Raw genomic sequence first — 13,690 nt, 5'->3', positions numbered from 1 at the left:
AAAAGTCACACAACATCACTTAACTGGGCTGAATACTTATATAGTTGTGTTAGTACATGTGTATTTGATAGTAAGTTAATGATAAATCATGAGCTGAATTTGGTAAGTAGTTAACAGTGAATTAATTATGATGTGCCCCCTCAAGTAAAGTCATGACATAAGTATACATTAACAAACCATTAGTTGATGTTAGTATATGCTTAGTTAATAATGAGTTAATTATGATTGTGCCCCCTCATGTAAAGTCATGACAAGATGCACTTACAAATCATTAACTAATATATGAATAAACACTAAGAGTGCCATCCTTATTCCTCTACACCCCGGTACAAAAAAACAAAAATAAAAAGTATTTGTATTTTATTTTTATTTATATAATTAAACATATATGGACTTGAAAGCAAGCCATAAACATACCTGTAAAGACACACATAAGGCACATTTACGTGTAAAATCGGGCGTGTCCACAAGCTAATGCTAATCAAAGCATATACATTTAAACGACAAAGATACAAATACAGTTAATAACTGCACATAACCTCCTGAAAATCCCAATAAAACATACATGTAAATATGTCTTTAATTATTAATTCGGCTTACCAAAGCAGTCAACATTTATTAGTTTAAAATGCCAGCAACACAACAAATGCACCAAGAGAACACCTAGCGTGAATACCCACCAGAAACAAACCCTACATACTTTAGTTCCGGGAATAAACTATGACTATTTAGCTATGACTAAATATAAATTAACTATAAAAATCAGAAAATGGTTTAGATCAAATTTAATTTATTAGTGGTAGTTAGTCTATTTTCCACATTTGATTAGACAGATCTATGTAATTAATGGCTAAATAATCATGTGCCATTCCTATTATTTTTCCCAAAGCTGCAGATGGCAGATTATGATATTACAGTGTAAATTATGACAGTATTAAATCATGTTTAATTCAAATTCAGAGTACTTGTTTACTCTTATGGAGCCTGATTTATTTAGTTTACCCCTAAATGTTAATTAATGCATTAATTATCAAACATGTATTAACGCGTAGTTAAGACTGCTGTTTTCATGCATAAATCCTTATGACTCCTGTCGTAGCTAAGGATCACTCTTCATTAGTTCATGATTAGTTCATATCTTAACTAATCATGAGTTCATGTTGAAGTAACTATTAATTCAGGTATTAGTTCATGATTATTCATGTACTGTTATTGTAAAGTGTTACCGATATTAGACATTAAACAATCATGATAAATCCAGTTAATTCCTCAGTATGATCCCAGCACGTAGAAGCAGAACATCATGCACACACACATTAAGGATCATCTTTTACCGATGGACCTACAGCTGTCAAATATTTTAATGGTGTGAACTCACTATGCACATGGACAGGCTTCATGTTTATATAATCATATTCATCTATTCATGTTTCCTAATTGTCAGTAGATTTTATTATCTTACATCTCCACTAACTACAACCCAAATTCCGGAAATGTTGGGACATTTTTTTAAATTTCAATAAAATGAAAACTAAAACACTTTCAAATCACATGAGCCAATATTTTATTCACAATAGAACAAAGATAACATAACAAATGTTTAAACTGAGAAATTTTACAATTTTATGCACAAAATGAGCTCATTTCAAATTTGATGCCTGCTACAGGTCTCAAAATAGTTGGGACGGGGGCATGTTTACCATGGTGTAGCATCTCCTCTTCTTTTCAAAACAGTTTGAAGACTTCTGGGCATCGCGGTTATGAGTTTCTGGAGTTTTGGTGTTGAAATTTGGTCCCATTCTTTCCTGATATAGGTTTCCAGTTGCTGAAGAATTCGTGGACGTCTTTGACATATTTTTCTCTATAGGTGAAAGATCCAGACTGCAGGCAACCAATTCAGCACCCGGACTCTTCTACAATGAAGCCATGCTGTTGTAATAGCTGCAGTATGTGCTTTTGCATTGTCCTGCTGAAATACACAAGGCCTTCCCTGAAATAGACGTCAACTGGAGGAGAGCATATGTTGCTCTAAAACCTTTATATACCTTTCAGCATTCATAGTGCCTTCAAAAACATGCAAGCTGCCCATACCGAATGCATTTATGCACTTCATACCATCAGAGATGCTGGCTTTTGAACTGAATGCTGATAACGCGCTGGAAGGTCTCCCTCCTCTTTAGCCTGGAGGACACGGCATCCGTGATTTCCAACAAGAATGTCAAATTTGGACTCGTCTGACCATAGAACACTTTTCCACTTTGAAACAGTCCATTTTAAATGAGTCTTGGCCCACAGGACACAACAGCGCTTCTGGACCATGTTCACATATGGCTTCCTTTTTGTATGATAGAGCTTTAGTTGGCATCTGCAGATGGTACGGTGGATTGTGTTTACCGACAGTGGTTTCTGGAAGTATTCCTGGGCCCATTTAGTAATGTCATTGACACAATCATGCCTATGAGTGATGCAGTGTCGTCTGAGGGCCCGAAGACCACAGCTTCCAATAAAGGTCTTCGGCCTTGTCCCTTACGCACAAAGATTTCTCCCGTTTCTCTGAATCTTTTGATGATGGTATGCACTGTAGATGATGAGATTTGCAAACCCTTTGTAATTTGACATTGAGGAACATTGTTTTTAAAGTATTCCACAATGTTTTTACGCACTCTTTTACAGCTCTGCCCATCTTTACTTCTGAGAGACTCTGCCTCTCTAAGACAACCCTTTTATTGCTAATCATGTTACAGACCTGATATCAATTAACTTAATTAGTTGCTAGATGTTCTCCCAGCTGAATCTTTTCAAAATTTCTTGCTTTTTCAGCCATTTGTTGGCCCCGTACCAACTTTTTTGAGACCTGTAGCAGGCATCAAATTTGAAATGAGCTCATTTAGTGGATAAAAGTGTAAAAAGTTATCTATGTTCTATTGTGAATAAAATATTGGTTCATGTAATTTGAAAGCCTTTTAGTTTTCATTTTATTCAAATCTAAAAAAAACGTTCCAGCATTTCCGGAATTCGGGTTGTAATCATAATTGCTTGTCTGTATGTGAATGTTTGGATTTGTGAAGAAAAACGAAGATGTTATTTGCAATACTTTTTGCTCAGTCACCACATTAAGGTTATACAGGAAATGAGGAGTGGGAAGTATATTAAAATGGTGTTTTGCTTTTTCTCTTTACAGGTGTTCACTCATTCCAGCTTATGTATGGCTGTTATCTGGATGATGATGGCAGCACTCGAGGATTCTACCAGTATGGTTATGATGGCGACGACTTCCTTAGCTTGGATAAGAGCACCCTCAGCTGGACTGCTGCTAATCCTGAAGCTGTTATTACCAAGATCAAATGGGAGACTAAAGAGAGAGACTTTGCAGAATACTGGAAAGGATATCTAGAGAATACCTGCATTGAGTGGCTGAAAAAGTATATGGGGTATGGCAAGGACACTCTGGAGAGAAAAGGTAGGAATATCAATTGTTTTAAAATCCCCACTTTCTAATCCTGATCTAATCCTGAACTTGACCATCTTGCCCAGTAAGACCATAAATGTTAGAACCAGACGAATGCTAGGAACCAATCTTTAGGAAAATATTAATATAATATCTTTGCTTCATTATTTCAGTCTGTTGTAAGTGCCACACTTCCTACTACCAGCTGTTGGCGCTATGACCGTGACACACAATAGCCATATCCATGTGATCAGCCCCCATGTCCGAACATACAGCTAAAGTTTTATCTAAATCATACAATCATGATATCAGATGCTTCCATTTTTTGCCATTAATTTATTGCCTCGCCATGGCAACAGATGTATACAACACTGTTCAATATAATAAAAATCCACACTTTCAGTGCTTGGGCCCTAATGATAGAAAAGAGTAAATATATAGATGAATACTATCAACAACAAAAAGGAAGTTGAAGCCAATAGCCTTGTGGGCAGCACTCTAACATATGGCGCAACTGCGCATTCTGTGACCTGAGTTCGATTCTCGGCTCGAGGTCCTTTGCAAATCCGTTCCTCTCTCTTTACCCCATGCTTTCCTGTCTGGCCTCTGTACTGTCCTATCCGATAAAGCAAAAAAATCCCAAAAATATAACTTAAAAAAAAAAAAAAAATGAAGAACAAGACATATAAATATCTGGTCTCTTGAAGCAGCACACGCATAGTTTGCTATTAAGAATCCTTGGATCTTTAATTTCCCCCTCTCTGCTTTCTTAAGTACAGACACAGACACGTTATTGTGCATCACTGGAATGTCTGTACATTATCTGGTTTAAGTCTTCTGCCCAAAATCGCTATTCATAAGAAGGTACAAATCTTTATTTCTCAGCAGTTTTTTGCATTAACATGCATAGTTTGGTGTTTGTGAGGGTTTTTATCATACGACACTTAAGCAAAATGAAGTTTCACATGAACGTGAAGCCAGGAGAGTGTGTAATCCCATTAGAATATTCAGAAAGAATCTAAGACATACAGTCAAACAAAGGATTACCTTTGGAGAATTCACTTCTCAGAATTAAAGGGTTAGTTCACCCAAAAATGAAAATTATCCCATGATTTACTCACCCTCAAGCCATCCTAGGTGTATATGACTATCTTCTTTCAGACGAACACAATCAGAGATATATTTAAAAAATATCCTCCAAGGTTTATAATGGTAGTGAATAGGGGGCCGTGTTTTGAAGTAAGTACTTTTAATGTTGCAGGTTGTGCACTACTTTCTCTTACTATTTCTCTTTATCTTTCTGTTTCTATATCTTAATATTTTTCTGTTCTCTCTCTCTTTCAGTCTCTCCTCAGGTGTCTCTGTTGCAAAAGGATCCCTCTTCTCCAGTGGCGTGTCATGCTACAGGATTTTACCCCCAAGGCATAACAATCACCTGGATGAAAAATGGACAAGAACATCATGAGGATGTGGATCTTGGTGAACTTCTTCCCAATGAGGACGGAACCTTCCAGAAGACGAGCAGCATCAGAGTTACACCTGATGAGTGGAAGAACAATGAGTTCAGCTGTGTGGTGGAACATCAGGGCAAAACCATCAGAGAGATACTGACAGACAGTAAGATCATAATTAGCTATGATTAGAATGATTGTCTTGATGAGTAGACCATCAAACTACAAAATGTTCATAGAAATAATTTGCTTTATGCTTACAAACTTGTTCAGGAATGTGTTATGGTGTCACAGACAATATTCTATTAGATTGTAGTGATGTACTGCAGACATCACAATCACAGATTTTGTTTTTGTATCAGCTGAAATGTTCCACTTCTACAGGTTCTACAGAGTTTTTTAATAATCTGATGTTTTCTTCTAATCAGATTCTTCAGATTCTGTTCCCATTACCATCATTGTTGGAGTTGTTGCTGCTCTGATCCTGTTGATTGTCAGTGGTGTTGTTGGGTTTGTGGTGTATCGGAGAAAGAAAGGTGAGACATTGTCTCATATTTTATCATTATTTCTATATTGATTACATTGTATGTTTCACACATTTGTGTGCTGCTTTGATGGGTGAAATAACTGAACTTACAGTCCATTTCTCTGGTTGTTTTTCAGGCTTTAAACCTGTTCCACAGAACCGTAAGTTCCTCATAATCTCCTTTATCATAACGCATTAATAAAAGATGGGCTCTGCCATTGGTCACTATTATGTACCATGTTCATATTTAAATCTGTTAAGTAGTTTAAAGTAATGTAAGTAATGTAAATTTATATAATTAATCAAAATAGATGTTGTGTGTCCTACAACATTTCTCTCTAATGTAACTAAAACTAATAAATATGGCATTATATAAATATGTAATGCCATTTGTGCTAATTCTAGAAGCAGTCTGTTGTATTATTGTTGTAATTTTCTTTTTCTGTAGAATCTGATGATGGTTCAAGTGGATCCTAAAGCACAAAGATGTAAGTGTGTTATTGTTATTATTCATCATTGCAACTGTCAGTCATGTAAAATTACTGAAATGTAATATGTTTCTGCCATTTCAGGAGACCAGATGAATATGTGAGATGAAGTTGAAAAAATGAGGCTTATCCTGCTGTCTTGCTTACAAATCTACATTTAAACACACATAGAACATGTAAACACACACATTGTGTGAATGATTTGTCTTGGGGTTCTACACTGATTACATCTAAAAGTTTTTTTTTTTTTTTTTGTTTATCTTTTTTTTTATTCATTTTATAAACTTGTTCATTTTAACATATAAATATGACACATTGATCACAGAACCTAAATTGGAAAATGTGTATATTTCACTTTAGTGACAAAGAAATACAAATGATTGATTTGCAAGTTTGATTGATTTGTAGGATTTGTGATATCAGTACTGACAATAAAAAAGAAATCAGAAAAGAATGTAGAAATCTGAAATGTTTATAATCAGTTTAACCACCTATGTAGATCCATGTATCTCTATGAAGAAAAATGTTTGTGTTTTTTCTGTGGGGAAAAAGGGGAAGGATGATAACAAGTAATTAAAAACATACATTTTTTATCTACTGCAACATTTAAATAATGTAATATAAACTTTAAAATGGTCTAGACATTGGAACATTTGTACTTGGGGTTTTCCATCAATTCAGCTATCAATATGCAAACTTTACATTGTATTCCTTAAATGGGTTTAATGGGTTTGTTCTGTTTGTATATTTCCTTTGTTTGTGTTGTAAGTTATTTAGATGATAAGCTGTTCTACAGAATATTTGATTTTTGTTAAACAATTATGCTGTACTATTAAACTTTTACATGAATGTTTGAACAGTACAGTAAAATATATATATACTTTCCTTTATTTGAAGTTAGTGCATCTAAATTAAGTTGCATGAATGTTTTTGTATATTGGTTGCCTTCAGCTGTAATGTGGTTTTGATTCTTTTAAAATAAATAAACCTCACAAAAAGCAGCACATGATAAATATCTGTATTTCACTCTTTTACTCCAAAATAACAGAATTCAGATTTCATCAGAAGCTATTAATTAATTAATTGTTGCTCCAAATGCAGCAGAATATTATTTTCTCATATTATTTCTCATATTTGATGAAGTTTGCATCACTGATTCTGTTCCTTTCTTGTTTATTATTGTGAAGATGTTTTGAAACAATTTCCAATTTATGAAGTGGTCAGGGCTGTGTAGATTTCACTACAGATTACAAAATACATGCTTTAAAAAATAATTTGTAACATATTTCGTTAGATTACTATACTATCTAAATACTTCAGAATGCTTTGGAATACTAATAAGGTATGTAACAAAAGGTCCACCAAACATAGAACTTGGTTTTCCTCTGCATATTATTTTTAATATGCATATCAGTTTTCCACAGTACAGTATTCCTTGAAGGAAAAAATGCAGACAACCTTTTAAAAAACAAAAATACTGATGCAACAATCCATTAAGAGCTGGGATGTGTAAACTTTTTGAATTGCATGAACAGGGTAAATTGTAACTACAAACCCGATTCCAAAAAAGTTGGGACACTGTACAAATTGTGAATAAAAACAGAATGCAATGATGTGGAAGTTTCAAATTTCAATATTTTATTCAGAATACAACATAGATGACATATCAAATGTTTAAACTGAGACAATGTATCATTTTAAGGGAAAAATAAGGTGATTTTAATCTGGACTGCAGGCTGGACATTTCAGTACCCGGATCCTTGTTCTACACAGCCATGATGTTGTAATTGATGCAGTATGTGGTCTGGCATTGTCATGTTGGAAAATGCAAAGATCACAAAAGTCTGGATTTCTGGTTGTACCTATGATATCTAAGTCCACTAAAGGAGGTAGAGCGTTTTCACATTTGGCTCCGAGCCCCAGTTTACTCGAGTCCAGCTCCAGACGGCTGCTCTGACGGAAGGTGCCGTCAGTCGCCTGTCTGTGACCCGTTACACCACCCTGACCCAGAGAGCGGGACTTCCCATCAGCCCCGATGAACTCCCAGCCCAGATCCAGAGTGTGAGGAGCAAAACCAGACGCCTCACACTGGATCAGCAGAACCTGCCCAGGAACCAGCAGAGGAAGAGGAGAAGGATAGATGGAGAGAGACGGAGGCTCTGGAAGAAAACAGGCAGTGGTTTTTATTCTATTAAACTATCTGGCTGAAACATCATATAGATAATAATATATGCAAATCTGACTTGGATGTCAGGATCAGAGTATTCAATCATCTCACCAACTATCTCCAGGTCCACGGCTACCTGAGCCAGCAGGTGTGGAAGATACATTGTGCAGATATAAGTTCCTGAGTGTCTCACTTGAGATTCTTCCAGAATCAGGGATGCATTTCCTGTTTCATAGAGGCCTGTGATGTCAATATCGGCTCCGGTCTCTGATGTCTCTGCAAACCGATCGTTCTTGCCATCGTAAGCGAGGACCAGCCGTCCTTCACCCCGAAACTGATAACGCCACTCGACAGAGAATCCAGAGCCGTGAACTGGAGAAGACGGGTCGACCCAGAACCCACAGTCTAACAGAACCACTTCTCCCAGTCTAGAGCGGACCACAGGAGTTTTAACCAAAATATATGATACATGGATTGCAAAACCCAATGGGAATGCAAATATTTATTTTTTATTAAAATGCAATGTGTCCGTTCTCGGGGAGGGATTAGTCGCTTGACCTCGCATCGTTGGATGAGGGAAATCAATGCTGCGGCAGTGGAGAAAAGGTTAGACGGATAAACTGAGCAGAGAGGACATACTGCTGCGGCAGTAGATAAAATTTTGCCAGAGAACTAAGCTCCTGTGGGAGCAGGGAGAATAACACTGCGGTGGCTGTGAAGAAATAGCCAGAGAAGCTGAGCTCCTGCAGGAGTGGGGAGAAAACACGGCAGGAAGAAAACACAGCTACGGCTGTGAAGAAAAGTTTAGATAGACAAACTGAAGAAACTGCTGTAAACTGAACTGAATCTACGGCGCGGCTTGCTAAGGGCCTCTAGATCCGACTTCCTCAATCCACCATATAGCCCATAGAATTGCCATTAATTCAGTAGTGAGAACAGAGCTTCCATTAGAAATACGTAGTTCAATCTTCAACCCTAACTGCTCCACATACACCCCAAATCCAGCTCTCCACTAACTAGATCTCTAGATACATATGTAAAAACAATCATATTACTCTTTTACTGATTAAATTAAGATATTCCACTATTTTTGGTGTAACCTCCCACTAATCTTTTTCCTGAAGAAAAGCAAGCTCAATATTCAGTTTAAGCAGCATCCAATGGGGCATAGGTAACCAACTTCCATGCTCTACAATACCTCCCTGTTCCATGCCCATCTTCTTAGCCCACTGATTTACTTTGATAAAAAATGTATTGCATTTATTACCTCCAGTAAACTCTTGTAACAGACACCTTGCAGGGAAGGTATGATTACACCCACTGAGTTTTGCCCAGTACTGAAACCCTTAATGCGCCTTAACCATAAGGGCATTTCTCCCATTTCAGTGAGCAGGGCAGGGACTGGGTAAGTTCTGAAGGCCCCACAGCAAAGCCTCAAAGCCCTTGCCTGCAACACAACTAACCTATCCAGAACATTTTTAGAAGCAGACCCAATACACAAAGCACCCATAATCCAGAACAGATCTTATCATGGCCTGAAAAATTAGCAGCATTGTCTCCCTATTTGCCCACCACCTCACACCCAGCCAGACTTCTCATAACATTCAAAACTTTTTCACACTTCAACATTCTCAATATCTAGGAATACACTCACTACTATTTCCTTATTTCTGAATGTCCTTTTAATATGCTGATTTAAAACTGCAACTGATTCCATTGTAGACCTTCCATTCCTAAATCCATACATCAACTAAGAGTCCTTTAGATTCTAAAAAATATAGCAATCAATTATACCATCCTCTCCATAATCAGATCACTGCCATGAGCACTATAAAAAATCTGCAATGAGAATATATGAGGCTCTTTAACTTTTGGCTCTTTAGAAGCTGAAGTCGCGCTCATAATATTGGACAATGTCAGCTGCTCGTCAAGCCCTTGTGCTGCCACTGAGAACCAATCAGCTTGCAGGTAGACTGGACTTTGGGCGGAGTCAGTGAGAGCAGATGTCCATCTGACCATGGAGGCGTGAGGCATGAAAGGGTTAATCTCACACTTTGGTTTGTTCACAGAGCCTTTGGGAGGGTTCAGAGCGGCACTACAATCGTGCCAGCTGGATCTGGAGGAGGACAGTGCATTAATAAAGTTTAGTTATCATCTTGTTGTTTTACACTCTGAAAGGTAGCATTATACTATGATATCTGTGGCTGTATTGTTGGATCTGGGTAGCATTTGCCACCAATGGATCTACAATCAATTTAGGCAATGCTTTTGGGAAATGCTACCCTGGTTGGTGAAGAAAAGGGATTTAGTACAGTATTTTTGAATTGTCAGTCAGTATCATCATAATACTATTCTTCATAATACCATTTATTTGCATACACATACCTACATCGTTTTAGTCCAAAAGTGTGCACATTTGTAGAAATACACATTTACCTCAGATTTCATTATGGTTTAATAATTACCGAGGTCATAAAATATAGTTTGCTAGGGGGGTTCGGGGGCATGCTCCCCCGAGAAAATTTAGATTTCTCTGGTGTACATATGTGCATTTTTAAGACGTTTTAAGGCCAACAAATTGGATAACAAATGCTTTAAAACCATGTTAACAAATACATGCATGCACAGTTTTGAGGCAGCTTTAATTGCATGTGTGGTAATTTCATGACTTAACTTACAACAGAGCAATGACGGTCATTGGTCGTATTCTTTTGGGCTTTATTTAAGCTATAATAAAGTCATTATGCTGCGCGCGCCGGCGCATTTGCGCATGTAATTCTTGAGTGCGCGCCGCGAGCACAGAATAACGGCTGATTGGACCTGTTCTTTTTTCTGAATTTTACTGACATAGTCTGAACATCTGAAGCTCCCTCGTCGTCACTTGTAGCCTATCTTTTCCAATTTTCATTGATTCAACTTATTCGTTCAAAAAGCTGATTAATTCAGTAAAGAAATAGCGCCATTTGTTGCTCAGGGACGCAATACAATGCTCTGGATTTGATCTGAACTATATTCGTTGGCGAAATTGTGCAAAAACAGGCAATGATGTCTAAAATGTAAACATGAATAAAATTTATATAACATTTGTTATGCTGATATCTGGAGAAAAACGGCACTCTTCATGTGATTATAATATTTACTATTTATTAACACAGTGAAAGCGTGCACTCTAAATGCGCACCGACACTAGTCTAATCTACAAGACAACATCACATACAGGGATGTCAGATCGATTGTGCATCATTAAAACAACAATTATGATAAAATCGTAGACTAAATATATCGCACACCCCTACCCTACCCTCTTCACAGTAAATAACATTTGAAATTCAGGTCTGTAGACATTACTATTTAGACTCTTGGTGGCAGTAAAACAGCTACTCTGGTGGCGTCAGTCAATCTATCTTTTTTGGTGGCATTTTATTTTCTTTCACTTCATGAACTTGTGAATTTACATTATGCATTTAAATTAATAGTACCCACCAATGCAAAATCATACTGGGGTGGCCACAGGGGTGGCCAGAGTTTATGCAGGGGTGGCCGTCCCCTTGGGGGCGCCCCTGCTTGAGAATGGACTTTGTGAGTTACAATAAAAGATTATATAGTCCACAAATCAACACAAATCTCTTTAAAAGCACAAAACACTGACCAGTCACATAGTAAATCCTGGATGGGCTGATGTCTGCAGGAGGATGAAGTTCAGACATGGTCTCTTCACTGTAGGCTTCAGTTCGAATGAACATTAGAGAAACCTCCTCCATGACCGTGCTTCTCCTGGACAAACCAGCACTCAAGAACTGGACAGAACTAGAAATTGCAAGATCCATAAAAATAGTTTATTGGTCACACACATAGCATTAAAGATCAAGTGGTCTCGATTAGGGCCTACCAAAACTTACCACTAAACAATTATAGATGTTTTGTATGATCAAAATCTCAGACATCGTCGTTTTGCTTGTTAAAATGATAACTGTGTGTAGATGTGCTGTTTGGTGTATTAAAGGTCCTTCGGATTTTCCCAAAATTTCAGTGCAGCTTTTAGGGGCGGCCCCGATTTGTGAGAGCAGATCGGGAGGTGCAATATTCGATCTGTGAACGCTTCACATTACCAGATAACCTATGCCGACCATCAGAACCGGTTGAGGTCTTCGACAGTATTTTTTCTCAGATTCTCGGGAGGGGAAAATCGGGGATAAATCGGCCTTAAACTCTTGTAACATTAGTGTGAGCCCGGCTTTTCAGTACTTCTCTTTCAGTTTCACTCCGTGTTTACAGCGCATGAGCATTGACTGCTGTTTGTTTTGCGCCAAAATAGCCTATAATTCAAGTCATTAATGTAATTAATCTAATACACATTATTGATGTAACATCATGCAAAGGTCTCGTGACATTAAAAACATATACATTTCTCTATAACACGTACATTTTAGGCGCTCTCAGACTCAGCCAGTATTCCAAACGCGCCACACTGTGAATAAGAAGCTGATGGTTTTTGCCATGATGTCACGTGGTTTCGAACCGAGTGCAGTTAAGGACACAGGGGAAGTTGCCTACCATCTCTTGATGTAGTATTGTAACAACAGATACCCCAATCCTATAACTTAAAACACATTGTATCTTCCATGATAGAAGAATTAGCTGTCTCAGGCTGCTTCATCACAAAAGTATTTGTAATTGTTTGTATAAAAATAAAAATAAAAATTGTAGGCTAAATCATTAGTAATTGGTCAAGATCTTGTCCTTTTATTCTCCATACAGGCCAGCTTCACAGCATGAAATGATAAATTCATAAAACTCTAAACAGGTAGGCTACACACAAGAGTCACACATCTAATGGTTGTTATTAAATTTCCACCCAGATTTATTTTTTTTCTTTTTGTAGGCCTATGTGCTGGCCAAAAAAGTTGTAATTATTAAGATGTAGGCTATGTAGCCTAAAAAAATATATTAATTGTTTACTTGTTTACGCAGCTTTTTAAGAGGGTTTCAATTTGTTTAAATTTGTTCACATTTTGTTAATTAGAGGTTTGAAAGCAGCACACAAAACCACTGCTAGATAAAACAGGTAAACTTTTTAGTCAAAACCTTAAGATTTGTGTTTGATTTCTGTTTCTGTTTTTTTTTTCTTTTGTATATAACCAAATTTGGCTATAATGTCTAACAATAGGCCTATAGTACAAGTTAAGCTAAAGTGAGGTGACAACATCTGGTTGCACTTGAATGTTTGACTTCATTAACTTTATCAACTCACTAAGTCTAATAGACTAGATGTAATAATAAATACAATAGTCGAAGTGCTGCATTCAATTATCTTTGGTTTTAAAAAACAAGACAAGCTTAAAATCTCAAAAATTACAGTAGGGTAATATCAAGCATCTGTATTCATTAAATAGCCTATGTTTTAAAAAAAATACAGGTTGAGGATTGAAAACACATTAGATCGACCACTTTAGGAGGATATGTTTGCCTCAATGATTTTAAGGGCCTTCAAATACTTTATTTTGTTTTCACTTTCGCAAACAACCCAGTGTATGAAACTCATCTTAGAGACTGATGACGTCGAGTCTTTCTAGATTATCTATTGGCTGCCGCTTCTAGAGCTATATATGT

General features: G+C 37.0%; 1 protein-coding gene, 1 long non-coding RNA gene and 1 pseudogene across 2 annotated transcripts in view; 2 read left to right on the top strand and 1 right to left on the bottom strand.

Moving 5' to 3' along the window:
• Positions 1–5,816, top strand: part of LOC137002206 (class I histocompatibility antigen, F10 alpha chain-like) — a 28,296-nt gene extending 22,480 nt beyond the window's left edge. The window contains exons 3-6 of the mRNA XM_067361721.1: positions 3,182–3,460; positions 4,793–5,065; positions 5,328–5,435; positions 5,563–5,816. Of these exons, the coding sequence (XP_067217822.1) occupies positions 3,182–3,460; positions 4,793–5,065; positions 5,328–5,435; positions 5,563–5,624 (722 nt within the window). The 3' untranslated portion in view covers positions 5,625–5,816. The remainder of the gene's footprint in view (positions 1–3,181; positions 3,461–4,792; positions 5,066–5,327; positions 5,436–5,562) is intronic.
• Positions 5,817–5,875: 59 nt separating this feature from the next.
• Positions 5,876–6,233, top strand: LOC137002207 (uncharacterized). The gene is made up of 2 exons (XR_010891790.1): positions 5,876–5,913; positions 5,998–6,233. It is a non-coding gene; the product is annotated as an uncharacterized lncRNA (long non-coding RNA).
• Positions 6,234–7,133: 900 nt separating this feature from the next.
• LOC137002157 (tapasin-like) lies at positions 7,134–12,300 on the bottom strand (annotated as a pseudogene).
• Positions 12,301–13,690: the final 1,390 nt, after the last annotated feature.

Source organism: Chanodichthys erythropterus, chromosome 15 (genome assembly GCF_024489055.1).
Source record: "Chanodichthys erythropterus isolate Z2021 chromosome 15, ASM2448905v1, whole genome shotgun sequence".
NCBI classification, from domain to species: Eukaryota; Metazoa; Chordata; class Actinopteri; order Cypriniformes; family Xenocyprididae; genus Chanodichthys; species Chanodichthys erythropterus.
This window is presented reverse-complemented; position numbering and strand designations above follow the sequence as displayed.